General features: G+C 53.2%; 1 protein-coding gene across 5 annotated transcripts; it reads left to right on the top strand.

Annotated features, from left to right (window-relative positions):
• The first annotated feature begins 592 nt into the window (after window positions 1-592).
• CCNL2 (cyclin L2) lies at window positions 593-13,577 on the top strand. Of its 5 annotated transcripts, XM_034953029.3 has the most exons (11): window positions 593-1,060; window positions 1,414-1,488; window positions 1,744-1,853; window positions 4,577-4,697; window positions 6,637-6,701; window positions 9,216-9,315; window positions 9,519-9,623; window positions 9,711-9,852; window positions 12,005-12,116; window positions 12,201-12,293; window positions 12,488-13,577. In XM_034953029.3, exons 1-11 carry the CDS (start codon window positions 773-775, stop codon window positions 12,837-12,839), a joined length of 1,563 nt encoding a protein of 520 aa, XP_034808920.1. In that variant the 5' UTR covers window positions 593-772; the 3' UTR covers window positions 12,840-13,577. The 5 variants fall into 5 exon arrangements, 3 of the variants coding, with proteins under 3 accessions (XP_034808920.1, XP_054955463.1, XP_034808925.1); XM_055099488.2 differs by lacking the exons at window positions 593-1,060; window positions 1,414-1,488; window positions 1,744-1,853; window positions 4,577-4,697; window positions 6,637-6,701 and adding exons at window positions 7,291-7,418; window positions 8,506-8,784; XR_010109337.1 differs by lacking the exons at window positions 9,519-9,623; window positions 9,711-9,852; window positions 12,005-12,116; window positions 12,201-12,293; window positions 12,488-13,577 and adding an exon at window positions 7,294-7,418 and having other exon boundaries at window positions 705-1,060; window positions 9,216-9,280.
• Window positions 13,578-22,905: the final 9,328 nt, after the last annotated feature.

Here is a 22,905-nt window from a genome sequence, read left to right on the forward strand (position 1 = left end):
CCAAGCTCCTTCACACGTAGAGCACCGGGCCTCGCTCCCCCGACTCCTTCCGTGGGCCTGAACCTTGAGGTACTTAGGCCTCCCCACGCTGGAGGGGCTCTGTAGGGACGTCGAGGCCACGTTTCCAGTCATCCCTCCACCCGTCTCTCCCCAGGGGCTGAGTTTTAAAGGCAAGACTTTGCAGGAGTCTGGCGTTAATACGCATCCCCAAAGTCTGGAGTCCATAAGGACTGAAGACACGACGCCGACGGCGGCCGGGGGACACCGGGCATGCGCGTCTCATCCAGGGGGAGGCCGAGCGGAGCCTCTGACCCTGCCCCGCGCCCAGGGTTCAGCAGTGGGGGGTCGTCCCGCCCCAGATCCCACCGAGATGGCCCCCCCTGACCCACAGGCCTTTCGAGACGCGAGCTTCCGCGATCCGGGGTCTCTGTGCGAACATGGGCATCTTGGAAGAGTCCCGGCCCCGCTCGGGGCGCACAGGCAGGCGCTCTCAGCACGGCACCCGCGCCTCCGCTAGGGACAGACATGCTTCCGGGTCGGCCGGCACCGCGGAGTCCCCTGGGTAACGAGCCCGCCCCACCCGCGCCAGGTTCCGGCGTCGGCGTTAGGCGCGTGGCTGACGGGCAGGTTATGTAGCCAATTGCGGCTAGGCGGCGTCGCGCTGGTCGCGGGCCGAACCAATGGCACGCGACGGGGCGGGGCGGTGGCGGCCGTGGAGCTTTGCGAGGAGCCGCCCTGCGGGAAGAAGCCGAAGGGGAGTCGGCGGCACAAAATGGCGGCGGCGGCGGCGGCGGCTGGTGCTGCAGGGTCGGCAGCTCCCGCGGCAGCGGCCGGCGCCTCGGGATCTGGGGGCGCACCCTCAGGGTCACAGGGGGTGCTGATCGGGGACAGGCTGTACTCCGGGGTGCTCATCACCTTGGAGAACTGCCTCCTGCCTGACGACAAGCTCCGTTTCACGCCGTCCATGTCGAGCGGCCTCGACACCGACACAGAGACCGACCTCCGCGTGGTGGGCTGCGAGCTCATCCAGGCGGCTGGTATCCTGCTCCGCCTGCCGCAGGTGAGGGCGCGGCCGCGAGCCTCCGGCCCAGGTAACCGCTGGGGCGGCAGCCGCCTTTGTTGGCGGCGAGAGGGGCCCGCACCGCCCCCGCCCAGACCCCGACCCCAGCCCCTGCCCCTGCCCCGACCCCAGCCTCGGCGCCAGTCCCTAGCCAGCCCATGCCCCTGACCCGGGGCCTCCCCGCCCGCCAGTGCGCTGGATCCCGAGACGGCGGGACGCGAAGAGCCTTTGTGGACGTAGGAAGCGTTTCAGTGTTTGGTTCTGCGTGGGGAGTCCCACGTTACTCGATGACTTTCGGCCGCGAAGGCTTTGAATGGTGCGTTTGAAAATACGGAAACTTTCTTCTACTCTAGGTGGCCATGGCTACCGGGCAGGTGTTGTTCCAGCGCTTCTTTTATACCAAGTCCTTCGTGAAGCACTCCATGGAGGTAAGGCTTCCTCCTGCATTTCATTCCCAGCGAAGTATGTTGAGGGTAAAACGGTTTGTTACTTTGCCCGGTTACTCAGGGGAGTGAGTACTTGCCCCCCAGTCTGAGCTCTGTGCCGGAGGGTTCTGTTTCTTGACTTTTTTTTTCCCCTGGGTGCACCTCCCTTTTGGTCTGAATAGCCCTCAAGCCTTTGGCGGCCGTCAGGACGCCGTGGCTGGGGACAAACATGGGCGTGTTGCAATGCTTCCGCTTCAGCATGTGTCAATGGCCTGTGTCCACCTGGCTTCCAAGATAGAAGAGGCCCCAAGACGCATACGGGACGTCATCAATGTGTTTCACCGCCTTCGACAGCTGAGAGAGAAAAAGTGAGTCAGTCAGAGCTGTCTAGTCTATCATAGATGTCTATTTTCTTTATTTCTGATTAAGCTACAGTAAGGCTCGTATAACACAGTACAGGCCTGAGGCTCTAAACCTGTGGGATGTTCATGAGCGCATTCTCAAGTTCCACGAACAGGGCCTGCTCAGAGGCATCGGTAGATGCTGTTTAGTAAGGGCAGGGGCTCCAGTGAGGACAGTGCACTGTGGCGGGTCGCGCTGGGGCTGGCTTCCTGCTATATCCATGTCAGTGCACGGCCCTGTTGCTGCTTCTGTCCCACAAGTTTCTGAGTGCTCTGGAGCAGGGAGTCTTAATCTCAGCACTATTGACATTCAGGCTGGATAATCTTTTTTTTCCTTCTGAGACAGGTTTCCTGTTGTCCAGGGCAGAGTGCGGTGGTATGATCATGGCTCACTACAGCCTCAACCTCCTAGGCTCAAGAGTTTCTCCTGCCTCAGCCTCCTGAGTAGCTGGGATTATAGGAGCACGCCAACCATGCCAGCTAATTTTTATTTTTTATTTGGTAAAGATGGGGTCATGCTGTGTTGCCCAGGCTGGTCTCAAATTCCTGGGCTCCAAGGAATTGCTGGCCTTAGCCTCCCAAAGCACTGGGATTACAGATTTCAGCCACCGCATCTGGCTGGATAATCTTTAGTTGTAGGGGATTCTCCTGCGTGCTGCAGGATTCAGCAACATCCCTGGTCTCCACTCACTGGATGACAGGAGTACCCCACCTTAGATGTGACAGCCAGAAATTCTCTCATACCAGATGTGGGAGCTCACACCTGTCATCTCAGCACTTGGGAGACTGAAAAAGGAGGTTTGCTTGAGGCCAGGAGATTGAGGCTGCAGTGAGCTGTGATGTCACCACTGCACTCCAGCCTGGACAACAGAGTGAGGCCCTGTTTCCAAAAAAAACGAAAGTCTGTTGATGTTGCTTCATGGCCCTGGAATAGTAAAATTTCTCCAGCAGAGAACCGCTGCCTCTGACCTTAGCCCAGGGTTTATGCACCTGAAGTTAATTGAAGTCCTTTAGAAAACACAGCCTCTGGCCGGGCTGGCCTGTAATCCCAGCACGTTGGGAGGCCTAGGCAGGTGGATCACCTGAGGTCAGGAGTTAGAGACCAGCCTAACCAACATGGTGAAACCCTGTCCCTATTAAGAACACAAAAATTGGCCAGGTGCAGTGGCTCACGCCTGTAATCCCAGCACTTTGGGAGGCCGAGGCGGGTGGATTACGAGGTCAGGAGATCGAGACCATCCTGGCTAACACGGTGAAACCCCGTCTCTACTAAAAATACAAAAAAGTTAGCCAGGCGTGGTGGCGGGTGCCTGTGGTCCCAGCTACTTGGGAGGCTGAGGCAGGAGAATGGCGTGAACCTGGGAGGTGGAGCTTGCAGTGAGCCGAGATCGGGCCACTGCACTCCAGCCTGGGCGACAGAGCAAGACTCCGTCTCAAAAAAAAAAAAAAAAAAAATTAGCCGGGTGTGGTTGCGGGTGCCTGTAATCCCAGCTATTCGGGAGGGTGAGGCAGGAGAATCGCTGGAACCGGGGAGTTAGAGGTGCAGTGAGCTGAGATTGTGCCATTGCACTCCAGCCTGGGCAACAAAAGTGAAACTCTGTCTCAAAAAAAAAAAAAAAAAAAAAAGCAGCCTTGCCGAGTGCAGTGGCTCACGCCTATAGTCCCAGCACTTTGGGAGGCCAAGGCAGGTGGATCATCTGAGGTCGGGAGTTCGAGACCAGCCTGACCAACATGAAGAAACCCCATCTCTACTAAAAATACAAAATTAGCTGGTCGTGGTGGTGCATGCCTGTAATACCAGCTACTTGGGAGGCTGAGGCAGGAGAATTGCTTGAACCTGGGAGGTGGAGGTTATAGTGAGCCAAGAGCGCGCCACTGCACTCCAGCCTGGGCAACAGAGTGAGACTCCATCTCAAAAAAAGAAAAAACATGGCCTCATTGGCCTCCCAAAGTGCTGGGGTTACAGGTGTGAGCCACTGCACCCAGCCCTTTTTTTTTTTTTTTTTTTTTTTCTGAGACGGACTCTCACTGTGTCTCACCGTGTCACCCAGGCTGGAGTGCAGTGATGCAATCTCGGCTCACTGAAACCTCCGCCTCCTGGGTTCAAGTGAATCTCCTGCCTCAGCCTCCTGAGTAGCTGGGATTACAAGCACCCGCCACCACGCCCGGCTAATTTTTGCATTTTTTTAGTAGAGACAGGGTTTCACCATGTTGGTCAGACTGGTCTCGAACTCCTGAGCTCAGGCAGTCTGCCTGCCTCGCCTCCCAAAGTGCTGGGATTACAGGCATGAGCCACTGCACCTGGCCCATCTGTATTTAAATAATTGTGCTTTCATTGGTTCTGTGGTTATTGAACTGTGAATATGTACCTTCCTATCGTGAGTCACATAAAGTGCTTTTAGCATTTGTGCCACGAGATCCTAAAACTTGCTATGTTCGGTCTATGCCTGTGCACCAGAAGCTGTTGATCTATAAGGAAAAGCAGGGAGGGATCGTTGGGAAGGGATGAGGAGGTTGGCACTGGGCTGTGGGGAGCGGTGTGCAGTTTTGTTCATCAGAGGATGTGGACTTCGTAGAGATGTTGTGTTGTGGGGTTTGTGTTAGGTGCTCATAGTTGGAGGTAACGACGGGATCTCAGAAGCCTTGCTCTGCTCGACGGTGGTGCAGACCCTGTGCTCTCTCTCTGGCAGGAAGCCCGTGCCTCTACTACTGGATCAAGATTATGTTAATTTAAAGAACCAAATTATAAAGGCGGAAAGACGAGTTCTCAAAGAGTTGGGTTTCTGCGTCCATGTGAAGCATCCTCATAAGGTGGGTGTGTGGCTCCTGCCCTGCGAGCCCGCCTAGGCCGCTGCTCCCGCCTGGCCGCCTCTCTCCACCTCAGTGCAGTTGAAGGCTCTGAAGAGGACTGAGTGCATCCCTGACTTGGCTTCCCAGTTTCTATTTATAATCTCAAGAATAGTTCCTGACGTATTCGTCTTCTAGTGTCAGCTGTTTATTTTAGTAACACATTTTTAAGTGTTTTGGAAATGGCATTATTTAAGTTTGGGCTTTCAAAAATAGTGGTGAGTTTATAAATGTTGAATTTTAGTTTATGTTTTCCTTTCTCTACAGTTAATTTTTTTTTCTTTTCTTTTTTTTTGAGATGGAGTTTCGCTCTAGCGCCAGGCTGGAATGCAGTGGCATGGTGGCAGTGGCAGTGGAGGCACAACCTCCACCTCCCGGCTTCAAGCCATTCTCCTGCCTCAGCCTCCTGAGTAGCTGGCACTACAGGCACGTGCCACCATGCCGAGCTGATTTTTGTATTTTTAGTAGAGACGGGGTTTCACCATGTTGGCCAGAATGGTCTTGATCTCTTGCCCTCGTGATCCTCCCACCTTGGCCTCCCAAAGTGCTGGGATTACAGGCATAAGCCACTGTGCCTGGCCTTTTTTTTTTTTTTTTTTTTTTTTTTTTTGAGACGGAGTCTTCCTCTGTCATGCAGACTGGTGTGTAGTGGTGCAATCTTGGCTCACTGCAACCTCTGCCTCCCAGGTTCAAGTGATTCTTGTGCCTCAGCCTCCCAAGTAGCTGGGATTACAGGCATGCGCCAGCACGCCTGGCTAATTTTTGTATCTTTAGTAGAGATGGGGTTTCGTCATGTTGGCCGGGCTGGTCTCAAACTCCTGATCTCAGGTGATGCACCTGCCTCGGCCTCCCAAAGTTCTGGGATTACAAGTGTGAGCCACTGCACCCAGCCTCAACAGTTAATTTTCTACAGTTGCTTTAGTGATAGCTTTACTTCCTCTTATGGAGAAATTAGGGGAATTCTGGCCCCTTTAGTCTGAAATGACTGGCGAGTTTTGCGGCAGTCTGACTGAGGACCATGGCCGTGACACGGTCCCTCACTCCCAGCGTTGTGGGTGCCTTCTGTGTCACACGGAAACAAAGCACTTGTTTTCCCAAAAAATTGTTTCCATCTTTGGTTCCATCTCCTTTTTATTGGTGGGTTTCCTCATCTGCTTGTTCGGCTTTCTGCCATCTGTTCAAATTATCCACAAATTGCCCACCACAGATTGAAGTGCTGTTTTTTTTTTTTTTTTTTTGGAGACGGAATCTCGCTCTGTTGTCCAGGCTGGAGTGCAATGGCGCAGCCTCAGCTCATGCAGCCTCCGCCTCCTGGGTTCAAGCGATTCTCCTGCCTCAGCCTCCTGAGTACTTGGGATTACAGGCGTGCACCACCATGCCCGACTAATTTTGTATTTTTAGTAGAGACTGGGTTTCTCCATATTGGTCAGGCTGTTCTCGAACTCCTGACCTCAGGTGATCTGCCCGCCTCAGCCTCCCAAAGTGCTGGGATTACAGGCGTGAGCCAGCGTGCCTGGCCCGAAGTGTTCTTCTCTGTTTGCTGAAAGTATGTTCATATTGTGTTTCGGTGAGTTGTTAACTGGGGTACAGAGACGTGTAGGACAGGCCACCCTCACTGGTGGAAAGGCATTGAAGACTAGAATGAAACCAGCCCCATGAAGAACGAGGCCTGTGCCGTGGGTTGTGTGGCTGGGCTCACGGGCATGCGTCCTGCCTGGCTGCCAAGGCAGACAGCAGGCGCAATCGCAAAGCTCCCTCCAGCTGAGCCGTCTGCCAGACGTGTGGCCAGGAGCCACTCCTGGGATCTAGCTTGAGGCTCTTGTTTGCTGCATGGACACCCACAAGATCTGAATTCTGGGCTCTTAAGGTTCTTGGTAATAACTGCCTGACCCGTATCTTCCAGATAATCGTTATGTACCTTCAGGTGTTAGAGTGTGAGCGTAACCAACACCTGGTCCAGACCTCATGGTGAGTTGAGCTTCCTTGTTTTATGAGACCAGCAAGGGCAGTGCAGGAATGTGTTGACTTGAGGCACTTGGGCAGTGGGTAGGCAGCCCAGTGACTTGGTTGTGGGCTGGAGTTGTCCGAGTGCCCAGTGCTCCTGCTGTATAAATTCCAATCAGACTCCCAAAATGGGCACTGGCAGTCACGGTAGGTGGCCCGTCCCCTCCCTGCAAGCCTGGACTTCCTGTGTCCCCCACCCTGAAGAGAGCAGTCAGTGGGCTTCCTCTGGGAGCTGTTGACTTGGCGCAGGGGGACCTTTTCCCGGGGAAGGTGGAGGGACAGGCTAGTGCAGACTTGGTCTGTTCCTCCACTGACATTGCATCCCATGGGAGAGGGGCAGAGAAGGTTCTGGGGCCGATTTTAGCGATGCATGTGCTAGAAAGGAACCCTAAAGTGCAGTTTAGTATTTGGGGGATTCTGGGGATTCTGGTGAATTTTTTCCCATGGAGTTAAGTCTGTAAGGGTCATATTTTTGCTGACTGAATTGTCTGGTGCTATGACATGTTTAATAGAGAACCTATTTTGACTTTTCTTTTCTGTACTCTTTCAATCAAAGGGTAGCCTCTGAGGGTAAGTGACTAAGACTTCTCCTCTGCTGTCCAAGTGCTTTGGTGCAGGGACAGCGGCGTCTTCAGCCAATCCAGTGCAGGCTCTCCACCGAAGGCTGGCTCTAGACTGGTGGTACGCACATAGCATAGCCATGGCCGACTCCTGCTGTGGTTCTCTGACGATTGTGCTTCTTGTTAATCCTCTGTCGTGCTTTGGTAATCGTATTGATTAGAGTTGGTAACTGTCTTGACTTGAATTTTGTCCCTTTAAAACTGCTGTACCTGTATGATAAAGATGCAGTACCTTTCTCTTAAAAAAAAAAAATGGTATGGAAAGCTGTGAGAATTGAAGAGACAAATTGGCTGTGTCAGTGTGGGGTTATGTCATGATTTCTAGAAGCCCTGAAGTTGCTCTTTTCAGCAGCTTTGCATGACACGCTCTGGTAAAAGGTGTGCATCTTTAAATTATTTCATGGATACTTTGAAAAATATTGTATCACTTCAAATACAGCAATAAGTTTATATGTTCTCAAGATTTCATTTGTTTTTAAGAATTTAAAGTTCGTGGATTCATATCACTACTTGAATACTGACAGTTGTTGATTAGACACCGAAAGGTTACTGATTATTGAATGTATCTGTGTTAGAGCTGTGCACTGGCACGCTTGCATCAGGGGCTGGGGCCACACGGCCGCCACACAGATTCCCCCGTGATGCCTGGAGCTGCTTCCAGAGCCGGGTGTCTCCAAGAGGTACCTGTAGGACTTCTCATTTAGAAATCTCTGAGTGGGTTTGTATGTTACCTTCTCCAAGGTTTATTTAGGACAGAGATATTGCGGGAAGGTCATGGGTCAGATTCCCTCACGACCCACCTCGTCTGCGGGTGCAGCCCCACCCCAAGGCTCCCCGTTATTGGGGTATGTGAGGAGCAGTAAATATAAAACCAGTTCACCTGTCCTCATGGAATTACCCTTTCTATTTTTGCAGTATTCATAAAGCTAGTATAAGGTCTGGTTTTAGTCTATTAAATCTTAGAGATCTAAAGGAAATGCTCAAAATGTAGCCAGGTTTTAAATGCTTCAACTTTTAAAAAATGTAAATTTTTGTATGTTTATAGCTTCTAAATATGAAAGTTAAAGAATGTACTGTGATGAAATGTTCAGTATTATGTTGCTTCTCAGTATTGTGTTGCTTCTGATTCTATGAATGTTCATTTTAAGACCCCTTGTTGAAATGGGACAGTTGGCAGCGGCTCTGGTGAGCCCGAGAAGAGGCCTGCCCTTGGGTGCGGAGTCTCCCTCCGCACGATGCTCCCACGCGTCCAACTTGCACCCAAGGGGCTTTTCCCTCTTCCAAGTGGACTCCTTCAAGGAAGCTGCAGCTCGGTCAGCAGAGAAGGGGCCTGCCGCCAGCGCCCTGGAGGAAGAGGAAGAGGAACCCAAGAGGATGGCTTGTCTCCCAGCAGCCACACCGGCTTTGTGCTCAGCCAGTTCATTTGAGTTTGCATGTTTCTCTGCACTATGGATTTTGAGCATTTAGATTTCTTTAATCAAAAGCGTTTTAGTGACTCCAGTAGACATTTTCTTTCTGAGGCATCGTGCTTTGCATGAGAGCAGGCCAAGGTTGAGGGGAAAAGTAAAGTTAAAGTCGGTTCTCTTTCATAGCAACACGTATTGTCTGACATTCAGCCAGCTTTTTTTTTTTCTAATAATTTCTGTGCCTTCCTGTCCTGTATTTACTGTATTTAGAAAAAGCAGCTAGAATATTTCTCCATTAACTCTTGAGATTCACAGGACTGTCTAGCTCTGAGTCCTAGCAATAGACTCCTTAGAGGGGTAGTACATTTATCTCGATTTTCTCTAGATAATGCAGGCGGAAGACCTGGGTTCCCGGGTGGGGCATTGCAGTTCTTCCTGTGTTTGGCTTCCAGGAATTACATGAACGACAGCCTTCGCACCGACGTCTTCGTGCGCTTCCAGCCAGAGAGCATCGCCTGCGCCTGCATTTATCTTGCTGCCCGGACGCTGGAGGTCAGTGTGTTGCTACTATGGAGAGATTCTAGTCTGATTTTTTTTTCTCCAGCCTCCAGTAAACTTTACTGTGTTATTCTTCAAATTACTCTAATCTGGGCCAAAGCATTTTCGTGACCAACAGGCTGTTTTTTTAATTGTCCTGAGTCTTGCTGGCTGTGAAGTTGAGGAAAGTGTAATGATGATAGTGTTTGTTTTCACAGATTCCTTTGCCCAATCGTCCCCATTGGTTTCTTTTGTTTGGAGCAACTGAAGAAGAAATTCAGGAAATCTGCTTAAAGATCTTGCAGCTTTATGCTCGGAAAAAGGTTCTTCGGCATTTTTTCATGTAACGTATGCGTTTGTGTTTGGCCAGAAACACCTGGTTCTGAACGGACACCTTCTGGCTTTTGCAGGTTGATCTCACACACCTGGAGGGTGAAGTGGAAAAAAGAAAGCACGCTATCGAAGAGGCAAAGGCCCAAGCCCGGGGCCTGTTGCCTGGGGGCACACAGGTGCTGGATGGTACCTCGGGGTTCTCTCCTGCCCCCAAGCTGGGTGAGTCTGTTAGAGTGCAGGAATCCACTCCCCACAAAGGCAAAGACTGGTGACTCTCCCCCGCCTCCATTCTGGTGTATGTGCTCCTTCCAGACATTTTTTTTTTTTTTTTTTGAGACAGGGTCTCTGTCACCCAGGCTGAAGTATGGTGGTGTGATCGCAGCTCACTGCAGCTTCCAACTCCTGGATTCAAGTGATCCTCCCACCTCAGCTTTCTGCATAGCTAGGACTACAGGCACATGCCACCATGCTTGGCTAATTCTTTTTGTTTGAGACGGAGTCTTGCTCTGTCGCCCAGGCTGGAGTGCAGTGGCGCAATCTCCTCTCACTGCAAGCTCCGCCTCCTGGGTTCACACCATTCTCCTGCCTCAGCCTCCTGAGTAGCTGGGACTACAGGTGGCCGCCACCACGCCTGGCTAATTTTTTGAATTTTTAGTAGAGACGGGGTTTCACCAGGTTAGCCAGGATGGTCTCGATCTCCTGACCTCGTGATCTGCCCGCTTCAGCCTCCCAAAGTGCTGGGATTACAGGCGTGAGCCACCGCGCCCAGCTGTGCTTAGCTAATTCTTTATCTTTTTAGTTGAGTCTGGGTCTTGCTATGTTGGCCGGGCTGCTCTTGAATTTCCTGGCCTCAAGTGATTGTCCTGCCTCAGCGTCCCAGAGTGCTAGGAGCATAGGCACCTGGCCTTTCTGTTGATTAGCAGGGAGTATGACAGGTTGTCTGAAATGCTTTTGTTTATCCTGCTGCCCAGGTAGCTTGTCATCTGATGAAGGTGTTATAGTGTGGGGCCATAGATGATACACGTCATCAGACCTAGAGTTCAGTGTGATGCAAAGGGCCTGTCTACAGTTCTTTTTTTTGAGATGGAGTCTCGCTCTGTCGTCCAGGCTGGAGTGCAGTGGCGCAATCTCAGCTCATTGCAAGCTCCACCTCCCAGGTTCATGCCATTCTCCTGCCTTAGCCTCCTGAGTAGCTGGGACTACAGGTGGCTGCCACCACGCCTGGCTAATTTTTTGTATTTTTAGTAGATATGGTGTTTCACCGTGTTAGCCAGGATGGTGTCAATCTGGCTTCGTGATCCACCCGCCTCGGCCTCCCAAAGTGCTGGGATTACAGGCGTGAGCCACTGCACCCGGCCTGCATTTCTTTTTTTGAGACAGAGTTTCTGTCTTGTCACCCAGGCTGGAGTGCAATGGCGCTGTCTCAGCTCACTGTAACCTCCGCCTCCCGGGTTCAAGCGATTCTCCTGCCTCAGCCTCCCAAGTAGCTGGGATTGCAGGCACCCGCCACCACACTGAACTAATTTTGTATTTTTAGTAGAGATGGGGTTTCTCCATTTTGGTCAGACTGGTCTTGAACTCCTGATCTCAGTTGATCTGCCCGCCTCGGCCTCCCAAAGTGCTGGGATTACAGGTGGGAGCCACTATACCCAGCTTTTTTTTTTTTCTGAGACGGAGTCTTACTCTGTTGCCCAGCCTGGAGTGCAGTGGCGCTATCTGGGATCACTGCAAGCTCCGCCTACCAGATGCTGGTGATTCTTGTGCCTCACCCTCCCAAGTAGCTGGGATTACAGGCGCCCACCACCACGCTCAGGTAATTTGTGTGTGAGTGTGTGTCTATGTATATATATAGAGAGAGAGAGCGAGAGAGACACACACTCACATGTTTTGGGGTTTTTTTGTTTTGTTTTGTTTTTCTTGAGACAGAGTCTCGCTGTGTTGCCAGGTGAGTACTGTGGGGTGATCTCGGCTCACTGTAACCTCCGCCTCCTGGGTCCAAGCGATTCTCCTGCTTCAGCCTCTGGAGTAGCTGGGACTACAGGCGCGTGCCACCAAGCCCAGCTAATTTTTGTATTTTTAGTAGAGATGGGGTTTCACCATGTTGGGCAGGATGGTCTCGATGTATTGACTTTGTGATCCGCCCTCCTCGGCCTCCCAAAGTGCTGGGCTCACAGGCGTGAGCCCCCGCGTCCAGCCCCATCTGCATTTCTATGATGTCTGTGTAAGTTCTGGGTCCCAGCTGGGAGCCAGAAGTTACAGTCTGCTTGCGTCGCTGTTTGACCTGTAGAGGGGCCTTATCTCGCTCTACGAATTTGTTTCTTGTTGGGAGAGTGTTTTGTGGTTGGCTTTTAACCTCTTGTTCTGATTCTAGTGGAATCCCCCAAAGAAGGTAAAGGGAGCAAGCCTTCCCCACTGTCTGTGAAGAACACCAAGAGGAGGCTGGAGGGCGCCAAGAAAGCCAAGGCGGACAGCCCCGTGAACGGGTAGGACCCCAGGGCTGCCCAGGTGGCTGTCAGGGTTGGCTGGAGGGACTTCTGCTCTGTAACTGGCTCCTGTCCTGTTCACAGCTTGCCAAAGGGGCGAGAGAGTCGAAGTCGGAGCCGGAGCCGTGAGCAGAGCTACTCGAGGTCCCCATCCCGATCAGCGTCTCCTAAGAGGAGGTGTGTGCCTCGGGGCGCACCCAGGAGGCCGACACCGGGGTGGGGCTGTCCCTCGGGGTAATCATTCTCACCCTGAGGTGGTTTCTTGTTTCTCTAAACCTGGAGCTTGTGTGTCTTGTCTGAGCTCCTGTGGGTGTGTGGGGCCTGGCCGGGCCAGATGGTCACACGTGTGGTGGTGCTGTTCTTCCTCCCAGGAAAAGTGACAGCGGCTCCACATCTGGTGGGTCCAAGTCGCAGAGCCGCTCCCGGAGCAGGAGTGACTCCCCACCGAGACAGGCCCCCCGCAGCGCTCCCTACAAAGGCTCTGAGATTCGGGGCTCCCGGAAGTCCAAGGACTGCAAGTACCCCCAGAAGCCACACAAGTCTCGGAGCCGGAGTTCTTCCCGTTCTCGAAGCAGGTCACGGGAGCGGGCGGATAATCCGGGAAAATACAAGAAGAAAAGTCATTACTACAGAGATCAGCGACGAGAGCGCTCGAGGTCGTATGAACGCACAGGCCGTCGCTATGAGCGGGACCACCCTGGGCACAGCAGGCATCGGAGGTGAGGCGGGGTTGCGGTGACTGGTGGCCGCAAGCCCTTCCCTGGGGAGTACCTGATGGCTGCCCTTTGACCCCCGGTGGCTGCCCTTTGACCCCCGGGTGTGCTCTCTCAGCGCAAGTGGCCCTAGAGCAGGATTCTTTTTGGAAATGTCTGTCGACTGGACCTTGGTGGATTTGGAAATGGAACTGAGGGACCGGTGACACGTGCTTCAGACCGGTCTGGGGTGCGGCGCACACCTGGGCCGGTGCGGGGCTCAGCTCGGCAGCAGCTCTGAGGGCAGCTCAATGAAAAAGTGAATGCACACGCCCTTGGTGGCGTGGCCTGGCATGGCCTGGTGCTATCGGCAGCCGCTCCCCACTCCCCGACTGATACTCAATTACGTGAAGCCAAGAAGGATGATTTTTAGAACCTTTGCCTATATTAGGTTGTACTTATGTACATATTTTGCAGTGTTTCACAGGAGAAAGTGGCCTTAACTGCCCCTTATTCTCTCTCCACGTTGTAAATAAACATGTGTTTAATACAAGTTAAAGCTATATATGAAAACTCAGAACTTGAATCCTGTCAGCTTAAAACTTGTGTAGGGAATCCTGACTTTTAAAATGTGAGGGTATTTGGATCTGTGTTGAAAGTCGTATATTTTTATCTGTGCGGTGCTGAGTGCAGGCCACCAGCTCCTAAATAGAGGTTCCCTATATGCGCGTATGACATGGTGAATAAACACAACTCTCTCCACTCAGGACATCTGGAGCGTTATGGACGTGGTAGGTGGTCGTTCTGTGTGCTTGTGAAAGTGTCCAGGCGTGTGCACAGCCAGTGCGCCCACTCCCGGGCTCCTTGCTCCCTGCTGTACTGAAGTTTTGGATTTTGCATCCAATCCTGTGTGCCTGCCCTTCTGCTGAAGGCTTGTGAGGGGCCTGAGTCCTCTGCCCATCAGGATGACAGGCTCCTTCCTGCAGGGCCATAGGAGGGAAGTTTTGGAAACACAGAATGATTCCAAGGTGCTCTCGTTCCTGAGGGGGACTGGTTTGTAACCCATGACATCTGTGGGCGAGAGAGGCAGCTGGGAGCAGGACACTTGGAGGGTCACCCCATGGGGGTGGCACCTGCACTCTGAGTGCCCCCTACTGTCATCAGCTGCCTCTTACCGTGGACACAGTTTTGGTTTTGGGGACTAGGGGGCCCCACTCCTGGTGGTACCGTTTGGACTTACTAGGGCAGTGGGACATATAGGCCGGGGCTAGTGGGATAATGGGGAGTTATGCCTGATGATTTTTTTGATGGAATCCTGCATTAGATAGCTGGTGGGACCCCCCCCCCCTCAGAATTGGGGAACTGAGGAGACTCCAGGGAGGGTGTCCTTCCAGGGAGAGCAGCTATGAGGGGCCCCCTAGCTTCCTGTGCCTGGAAGTAAGAGAACCAGTAAAGGGCCATACACGCCTGTACCCAAGAGACCGCTCTCCATTTGCTTTCTTTTTTACTAAATAATTGTAAAATATTATTATGACATAAAGAACCATTTAAGGCCAGATTTTATGTTCTCCCAATTTGCATTGCGCCCAAATGGTGTTGCAGTAGAAAACGAGTTTTGGCCGCGTGGTGGGAGGCCGGGCGCGGCGGCTCAGGCCTGTAATCCCAGCGCCGTGGGAGGCCGGGCGCGGCGGCTCAGGCCTGTAATCCCAGCGCCGTGGGAGGCCGGGCGCGGCGGCTCAGGCCTGTAATCCCAGCGCCGTGGGAGGCCGGGCGCGGCGGCTCAGGCCTGTAATCCCAGCGCCGTGGGAGGCCGGGCGCGGCGGCTCACGCCTGTAATCCCAGCGCCGTGGGAGGCCGGGCGCGGCGGCTCACGCCTGTAATCCCAGCACTGTGGGAGGCTGAGGCAGGCGGATCACGAAGTCAGGAGATTGAAACCATCCTGGCCAACACGGTGAAACACCGTCTCTACTAAAAATACAAAAATTAGCCGGGTGTGGTGCTGTGTCCCTGTAGTCCCAGCTACTCAGGAGGCTGAGGCAGGAGAATCACTTGAACCCGGGAGGCAGAGATTGCAGTGAGTTGAGATTGCGCCATTGCACTCCAGTCTGGCGACAGAGCAAGACTCCATCTCAAAAAAAGAAAAGGCTGTTACCAAAAGCTATAATTTTAGGTTTTAGGGCAGTAAGCAAGAAAAGGCAAGACCAAGATTCCGCTAGGATGGGCCTCCAACCTACAATCTTAGAAGAAATGTCAGTGCCAAAACCGTGGGCCATCCAGAGGGTGAGCAATAGCACCAAATGCCAAATCCTGGGGTTCCCAAGTGTTGGCCAATGAGGGTGCACACAACAAATACCAGAAACCCCAGAGCAGGTGGAAGGCAGCCAACAGTGTACCCCAAAGTCCAAGCTGGGGCCACAGAACGTGACTCTGGCATCTCAGGGTCAACACAACAGGACCTCTCACGGCCAAGTGTCCTGCCTTAAACAGTTGCCCTAATACAGTTACTGGGGAGTAAGAGCAAAAACCATGAATGAAGCATACATTTCAGGACAGAAAATAAAATGGGCTGGGCATGGTGGCTCACACCTGTAATCCCAGCACTGTGGGAGGCTGAGGTGGGTGGATTGCTTGAGCTCAGGAGTTTGAGACCAGTCTGGGCAAAATAGTGAAACTCCATCTCTACTAAAGATGCCAAAAAAAAAAAAAAAAAGGGCTGGGTGCAGTGGCTCACTGACGCCTGTAATCCCAACACTGTGGGAGGCCAAGGTGGGTAGATCACGAGGTCAGGAGATCGAGACCATCCTGGCCAATGCGGTGAAACCCCCGTCTCTACTTAAAATACAAAAATTAGCCGGGCGTGGTGGCACATGCCTGTAGTCTCAGCTACTCAGGAGGCTGAGGCAGGAGAATCGCTTGAACCCAGAAGGCAGAGCTTGCAGTGAGACGAGATTGTGCCACTGCACTCCAGCCTGGGCAACAGAGCGAGACTCCGTCTCAAAAAAAAAAAAAAAAAAAAAAAGCAAGGGGGTGAGCAAGAGGCAGGGAGATGGGAGAATGGAGGTGACTGGCAGTGGAGGCAACATGAGACAGCGAGACGTGCCGCGGTGGGTGATCAAGGCTGCCACATGAACCAGAGGCTCTTTTCAGAACCATCCTCTTTCCTGGCCTGTGGTGGAGCCGAGCAGTGGGCGACGGCCACAGCACCGCCACCTCCTGTGAGATCCGTGCTCCGGCCAGGTCCCAAGTCCAAGGGCCTGTTCCCTCACGGCAGCCAAGCAGTGGATTTGGATACCCCATTGCTTGGCCACCCTGGACAGAACCACATCCTTCTCACCCCTTCTCTTGGTTGATTCTCCTCTAACCCCAATTTATTTTTGTCAGCCATTTTACTTTATTTCTGAGACAGTCTCACTCTTATCATCCAGGCTGGAGTGCAGTGGCACTCCCGAGTAGCTGGGACTACAGGCACCTGCTACCACACCCAGCTAATTTTTTGTATTTTCAGTAGAGACAGGGTTTCGCCGTGTTAGCCAGGATGGTCTCCATCTCCTGACCTGGCGATCCTCCCGCCTCAGCCTCCCAAAGTGCTGGGATTACAGGCGTCAGCCACCGCGCCCGGCCTCCTTGCTATCTTTGTCCTTTCATGACCACCAGATGATCCGTGGCCAGCAAGCCCCCAAATTAGGGCTTAGCCCATGAGGGTTCTTGTCTTCACCCAGGGAAGAATGCAGGTGGTAGTAGACAGCAATCTTTTTTTTTTTTCTTTTTTTTAATCGGAGATGGAGTCTCACTTTGTTACCCAGGCTGGAATGCAGTGGCACAATCACAGTTCACTGCAACCTCTGTCTCCCAGGCTCAAGCAGTCCTCCCTCCTCACCCTCCCTCTTGCTGGTGGACATTGTGGGTGTCCACTACTGCACCTGGCCCACAGCAATCCAACAGTCTTGCTCTGTCGCCTGGGCTGGAGTGCAGTGCTGCAATCTCAGCTGATTGCAACTTCCTCCTCCTGGGTTCAAGAGATTCTCCTGCCTCAGCCTTCCGAGTAGCTGGGATTACAGGCGTCTGCCACCATGCCTGGCTAATTTTGGTATTTTTAGTAGAGATGGGGTTTCACCATGTTGGCCAGGCTGATCTTGAATTCCTGACCTCAGGTGATCCGCCCACTTTGGCCTGTGCTGGGATTACAGGCGTGAGCAACTGCACCTGGCCCTCAGCATTCCTTTTATTGAACTGGAGCTGGTTCTCAGGGGGCAACGATAATGCCTAGACAGGGGGCCCAGAGCTGCACTTGAGGGCTGTTGGCAACTGTATTTATATGCACACTTACTTAACATTAAATTAAGGGGTGAGTTACCAGGACTTTCTGCCAAAGGGGTGGTAACGTCGGGATTGTTACTAGATTGTTTGGAAAGGGGTGGTAACGTCTGGATTGTTACTGGATTGTTGGGAAGGGGTGGTGACCTCTGGATTGTTAGTGGATTGTGGGAAGGGGTGTTGACCTCTGGATTGTTACTGGATTGTTGGGAAGGGTGGTGACCTCTGGATTGTTACTGGATTGTTGGGAAGGGGTGGTGACCTCTGGATTGTTACTGTATTGTTGGGAAGGGGTGGTGACCTCTGGATTGTTACTGTATTGTTGGGAAGGGGTGGTGACCTCTGGATTGTTACTGGATTGTTGGGAAGGGGTGGTGACCTCTGGATTGTTAGTGGATTGTTGGGAAGGGGTGGTGACCTCTGGATTGTTAGTGGATTGTTGGGAAGGGGTGGTGACCTCTGGATTGTTACTGGATTGTTGGGAAGGGGTGGTGACCTCTGGATTGTTACTGGATTGTTGGGAAGGGGTGGTGACCTCTGGATTGTTACTGGATTGTTGGGAAGGGGTGGTGACCTCTGGATTGTTAGTGGATTGTTGGGAAGGGGTGGTGACCTCTGGATTGTTAGTGGATTGTTGGGAAGGGTGGTGACCTCTAGATTGTTACTGGATTGTTGGAAAGGGGTGGTGACCTCTGGATTGTTACTGGATTGTTGGGAAGGGTGGTGACCTCTGGATTGTTACTGGATTGTTGGGAAGGGGTGGTGACCTCTGGATTGTTGGGAAGGGGTGGTGGCCTCTAGATTGTTACTGGATTGTTGGAAAGGGGTGGTGGCCTCTGGATTGTTACTGGATTGTTGGGAAGGGGTGGTGACCTCTGGATTGTTACTGGATTGTTGGGAAGGGGTGGTGACCTCTGGATTGTTAGTGGATTGTTGGGAAGGGTGGTGACCTCTGGATTGTTACTGGATTGTTGGGAAGGGGTGGTGACCTCTAGATTGTTACTGGATTGTTGGAAAGGGGTGGTGGCCTCTGGATTGTTACTGGATTGTTGGGAAGGGGTGGTGGCCTCTAGATTGTTACTGGATTGTTGGGAAGGGGTGGTGACCTCTGGATTGTTACTGGATTGTTGGGAAGGGGTGGTGACCTCTGGATTGTTAGTGGATTGTTGGGAAGGGTGGTGACCTCTGGATTGTTACTGGATTGTTGGGAAGGGTGGTGACCTCTGGATTGTTACTGGATTGTGGGAAGGGGTGGTGACCTCTGGGTCGTTGCCGTGGACTCTGTAAACTGTCAAGGCACGGGGGGACGGCTTACACCAGTGGGCAATGAGGGCCCCCAGGGATCACCTTCCTGGCCATCTGCCCCTTCCTTCTGGTTTCTTTGCTTCATTCTGTCTGGACCAGGAAGACTGTCCTGCTGGTCTCTCGTCTCCCTGCTGCAGTGTGCCGATGGGACCAGGGTATCCTGGTGGTCCCCAGCTGGAGACTGGCTGGCTTAGGAGAGGGCACGTGGTGGCTGCCTCCAGTGGTTCCCCAGGAGCCCCAGCATGGTGGGCATCTCCTTACAGTCACCGCTGCAGAGACGTCCAAAGCACTGACCCGCCCTGCCCTGTGTGAAGGGTCGTTCCTGCCCGTCCACGAGATGACTGGCCCTGCAAGACTGCCAAGAGGGGAAGTGCAGGCATCAGGGTAGCCCGTCCCTGCGACTCCATGCTGCCTGCGTCTCAGCTTCTGGGCCACCATCTGGAGGAAACTGATGGGAGCTCAGGGGGCTCAGGCTAGGGGGACACGGTGGGGGTCTGAGAGCTCAGGACACTGCTTAGCACGCTGAGTGCACAGGACAGTTCCCAGGCATCAGCTGTGCCAAGGTGGAGAAATGTGTGTGGGACACGCCCCAGAGGACACAGACAGGGCCCATTGTCCCCAGAGCCTCCAGTCCCACCACTCTGGCAGTGTCCAGCTTCCACACAGGGCGCCTCTACTGCCTGAGGCTTTCCAGAGCCCATTCTGCAGAAAACCAGATGGGGGGCCAAAGTGAGGGTCTGCCCCAGCTCCTTTGAGGGTCCACACTAGCTGCAGGGCCCCACAGGCTCATTTCTGCCTAGGGACACAGCAAGGGGCATGGTGCCAGCTCCTGGCATGGGTGCCCTGGAGCTCTGGCAACTGGAGCCTGGTTCAGCATCCGGAAAGTGAGGGTCGCCGCCCACAAGGTGGGGGTGGGTTCGGCCTCTGCTCCGAAGTGGCTCAGGTCCCGGCCTCGATCCAGGAGCGTTGACCTGAGGGTAGGGGTCCTTGCCCACCAGACCAGGGGCTCCCCTGTGCCACAGAAGCCATGGCTCTCCCCTGCCTGCAGCAAGGCCAGGCCGAGGGGTGACTCCAGCCCCGGGAGTACCTGCAGGAGGAACCCACATGGGGAGGCGTCTGGTGCGGTGGGTGGGCATCTCCCTGGCAGCCCCCAAGGTCGCCCTGGCACTTGGGGCGGCTGCAGGTCTTGCCCCATATCTCGTCTTCCCAGGGGAGGCAGGCAGTGGGGTGCTGCCCAGCATCCACGAGGCCACCGTCCCCACCTCCTTGAGATTTGCCCTCTGCGGGGACCAAAGGAAGGACGAGCACGTGCCACTGTCATCCCGCGGACGCCCCGCTCCACCTCCTCAGGCCCAGCCCCTGGGGGCTGCTTCCATCCTGCCGGCACCTTCACGGCTCCACAGGCAGCTGCATGAACAGGGGGACTGGGCACAGGCAGGGCTGGGGCCCTGCATGGGGTGCACCCCAAGTTCCTCGCAGGGCAGGGCACCCACACAGAGCAGCTGCTGTGTCATGGAGCTGCTGGGCTGGCTTCGCTGGTGGTAGCCTGGCTGGAGTGTCACAGCCCAGGGCACCCTGACCCTGAGAGGACACACCTGGCAGAGAGGCCATTTTGCCATCAGCAGGGGGTGCAGGCCCTACCACCTGGGACAGCTCACAGTGGTGCCCGTGCCCGGGCATCTAGAGCCAGATGCACTGCTCCTGTTCCCTTAGCCTTGTGTGAGGGTGCCTGTCTCCTGGGAAGCCCTGTGCCTGGAGCACTGGTGAGCGTTTTAATTAGCACGTCTGAAAAAAGGGTAGGCCTTCGTATTTCAATTTTTGGGGTGTAAATACTTCCTTGATGGCCAATTTTATTTATCTGAGACAGAGTCTCGCTCTGTTGCCCAGGCTGGACTGCAGTGGTGCGATTTTGGCTCACAGCAACCTCCACCTCCCAGGTTCAAGCAGTTCTCCTGCCTCAGCCTCCCAAGTAGCTGCGATTACAGGCGCCCGGCTAATTTTTGTATTTTTATTAGAGATGGGGTTTCACCACGTTGGCCAGGCTGGTCTCGAACTCCTGACCTCAGGTGATCTGCCCGCCTTGGCCTCCCAGAGTGCTGGGATTACAGGCGTGAGCCACTCCACCTAGCCCGGCCAATTATATTTTGTAATCTCTGTCGCCCAGGCTGGAGTGCAGTGGTGTGATCTCATGTGCTCAAGCGATCCTCTCACCTCAGCCTCCCAAGTAGCTGAGACCACAAGCTCACGCCTCCATGCCTGGCTAATTTGTTTTTAAATTTTTTTTCTTTTTTTTTTTTGAGACGGAGTCTCGCTCTGTCGCCCAGGCTGGAGTGCAGTGGCACAATCTTGGCTCACTGCAGGCTCTGCCTCCCGGGTTCACGCCATTCTCCTGCCTCAGCCTCCCGAGTAGCTGGGACTACAGGCACCCGCCACCACGCCCGGCTAATTTTTTTTTTGTATTTTTAGTAGAGACGGGGTTTCACCGTGTTAGTCAGGATGGTCTCGATCTCCTGACCTCGTGATCCACCCGCCTCAGCCTCCCACAGTGCTGAGCCACCGCGCCCGGCCTTCTTAATTTTTTGTAGAGATGGGGCCTCACTATGTTGCAGGCTGGTCTTCAACTCCTGGGCTCAAGTGATCCTCCCACCTCAGTCTCCTGAGTAGCTGGGACTACAGGTGTGAGTCACCACACCCAGCTAATTTTTGTATTTTTTGAAGAGACAGGGTCTCGCCATGTTGCCCAGGCTGGATATGGCCAATTTCAAGTACCAACAACTTCATTCCATGCAGTAGCCATTATACAGCTTTTCCTTCATCACTCACCGTGGCATGGCCTTGGCTCACTCTGCCTCCCGTGTTTAAGTGATCCTCCTGTCTCAGCCTCCTGAGCAGCTGGGATTACAGGCATGCGCCACCAAGCCCGGCTAATTTTTGTATTTTGCGTAAAGACGGGGTTTCGCCATGTTGGCCAGGCTGGTCTCGAACTGACCTCAAGTGATCTGCCTGCCTTGGCCTCCCAAAGTGCCGGGATTACAGGCGTAAGTCACTGTACCCGGCCCACAATCCTTAAAAAACAACAACAACAACAACAAAAATTGATAGACCGTTTATTTAAGCAAGAATACATACAGTTGTCATTGCCAGATTTAATATGAGATGTTAAACATTTGATCCAATTTTCCTTCTTGGATAAGTTTTTTGAAAACATAATACCAGAGGAAGAGGGTCCCCATTCCAAACATAGCTCCCAAGAGTGAGTTTTTAGGAGTGGGTCTAAAATTAGGGTAGACATTTGCTAATCTTGCACAGATCCAGTGAATCAAGGCAGGATCTTGATGAGCCCTTGGCGGTTAGGGACGTCGTACTGAAGCAAGTGCTCCCATTTAAGCTGCGCTCTGAATGGCCAACAGCTGGGCTTGTGCCCTCCGGGTTTCTGGAGATATGTCCCGTTTGGCTGCACTGAGGGCCGAGGGCAGAGGCCAGGTGCGACGGAGTATATACTTGGGGAGCGACATCTCGGCGACCCAGCACACACCTGCCTATAATATTCAGTCATCTTAAGATCATTCTCCAGAGGCAGGAGAATCGCTTGAGACTGGGAAATGGAGGTTGCAGTGAGCTGAGATCGCGCCATTGCATTCCAGCCTGGGTGACAGAGCGAGACTCCCTCTCAAAAAAAAAAAAAAAAAAAAAAAAAAATGTCGGGCGTGGTGGCTCATGCCTGTAATCCTAGCACTTGGAAAGGCCGAAGCAGGTGGATTGCCTGAACTCAAGAGCTCGAGACCAGCCTGGGCAACACAGTGAAACCGTCTCTACTAAAGTGCAAAAAATTAGCCAGGTGTGGCGGCGTGCGCCTGTATTCCTAGCTACTCTGGAGGCTGAGGAAGGAGAATTGCTAGAACCCGGGAGGCAGAAGTTGCAGAAGTTACAGTGAGCGCCGAGATCACGGCACTCCAGGCTGGGTGACAGAGCAAGATGACTCTGTCTGTTTAAAAAAAAAAAAAGAAATAGAAACTTCAGAATTTTTAGGAATGTTGTATCTGTGGCCCGGAGGTTGGAGGAGCATTAAAGGCGGCGTGGCCGAGGGTGGACCCAGGCTGGAGCTCAGGCTCTGCCCTGAGCTGAGGAGCCCCAAAGTCTTGGGGCAAAAGCTGCAGACAGGCAGGGCCCTGATGCCTTGTCAGAGCCTGGCAGTAGCTTGTGGGAGCCAGTGTGGGCCAGGGCGCAGCGGGACCGCTAGCTGTTAAGCTTTCAGGAGTTTTGTACACCAACTGCTACACAGCCATTATTTATAAATCAGATACATTTATGGTTAAATTATGCTAATAAAAGGAAATACTGAAAACCCATAGTTTCGTATTTTAATAAGATCACTATTATCCACGATCTTAAGATTATTTAAGTATTATAGGCAGGTGTGCGCTGGGTCGCCAATATGTCTTTCCCCCAGTATACGCTGTCGCGTCTGGCCACTCTGC

The sequence above is a fragment of the Pan paniscus genome, chromosome 1 (genome assembly GCF_029289425.2).
Source record: "Pan paniscus chromosome 1, NHGRI_mPanPan1-v2.0_pri, whole genome shotgun sequence".
Classification (NCBI taxonomy): domain Eukaryota; kingdom Metazoa; phylum Chordata; class Mammalia; order Primates; family Hominidae; genus Pan; species Pan paniscus.

What these genes read in the sequence shown, in the direction of transcription:
- CCNL2 (XM_034953029.3), top strand. Translation starts at nt 773, where the DNA reads ATGGCGGCGGCGGCGGCGGCGGCTGGTGCTGCAGGGTCGGCAGCTCCC. An exon ending in CGACAGCTGAGAGAGAAAAA is followed by an intron (nt 1,854 to 4,576) that starts GTGAGTCAGTCA and finishes TCTCTCTGGCAG; the next exon opens with GAAGCCCGTGCCTCTACTAC. An exon ending in CACCTGGTCCAGACCTCATG is followed by an intron (nt 6,702 to 9,215) that starts GTGAGTTGAGCT and finishes TTTGGCTTCCAG; the next exon opens with GAATTACATGAACGACAGCC.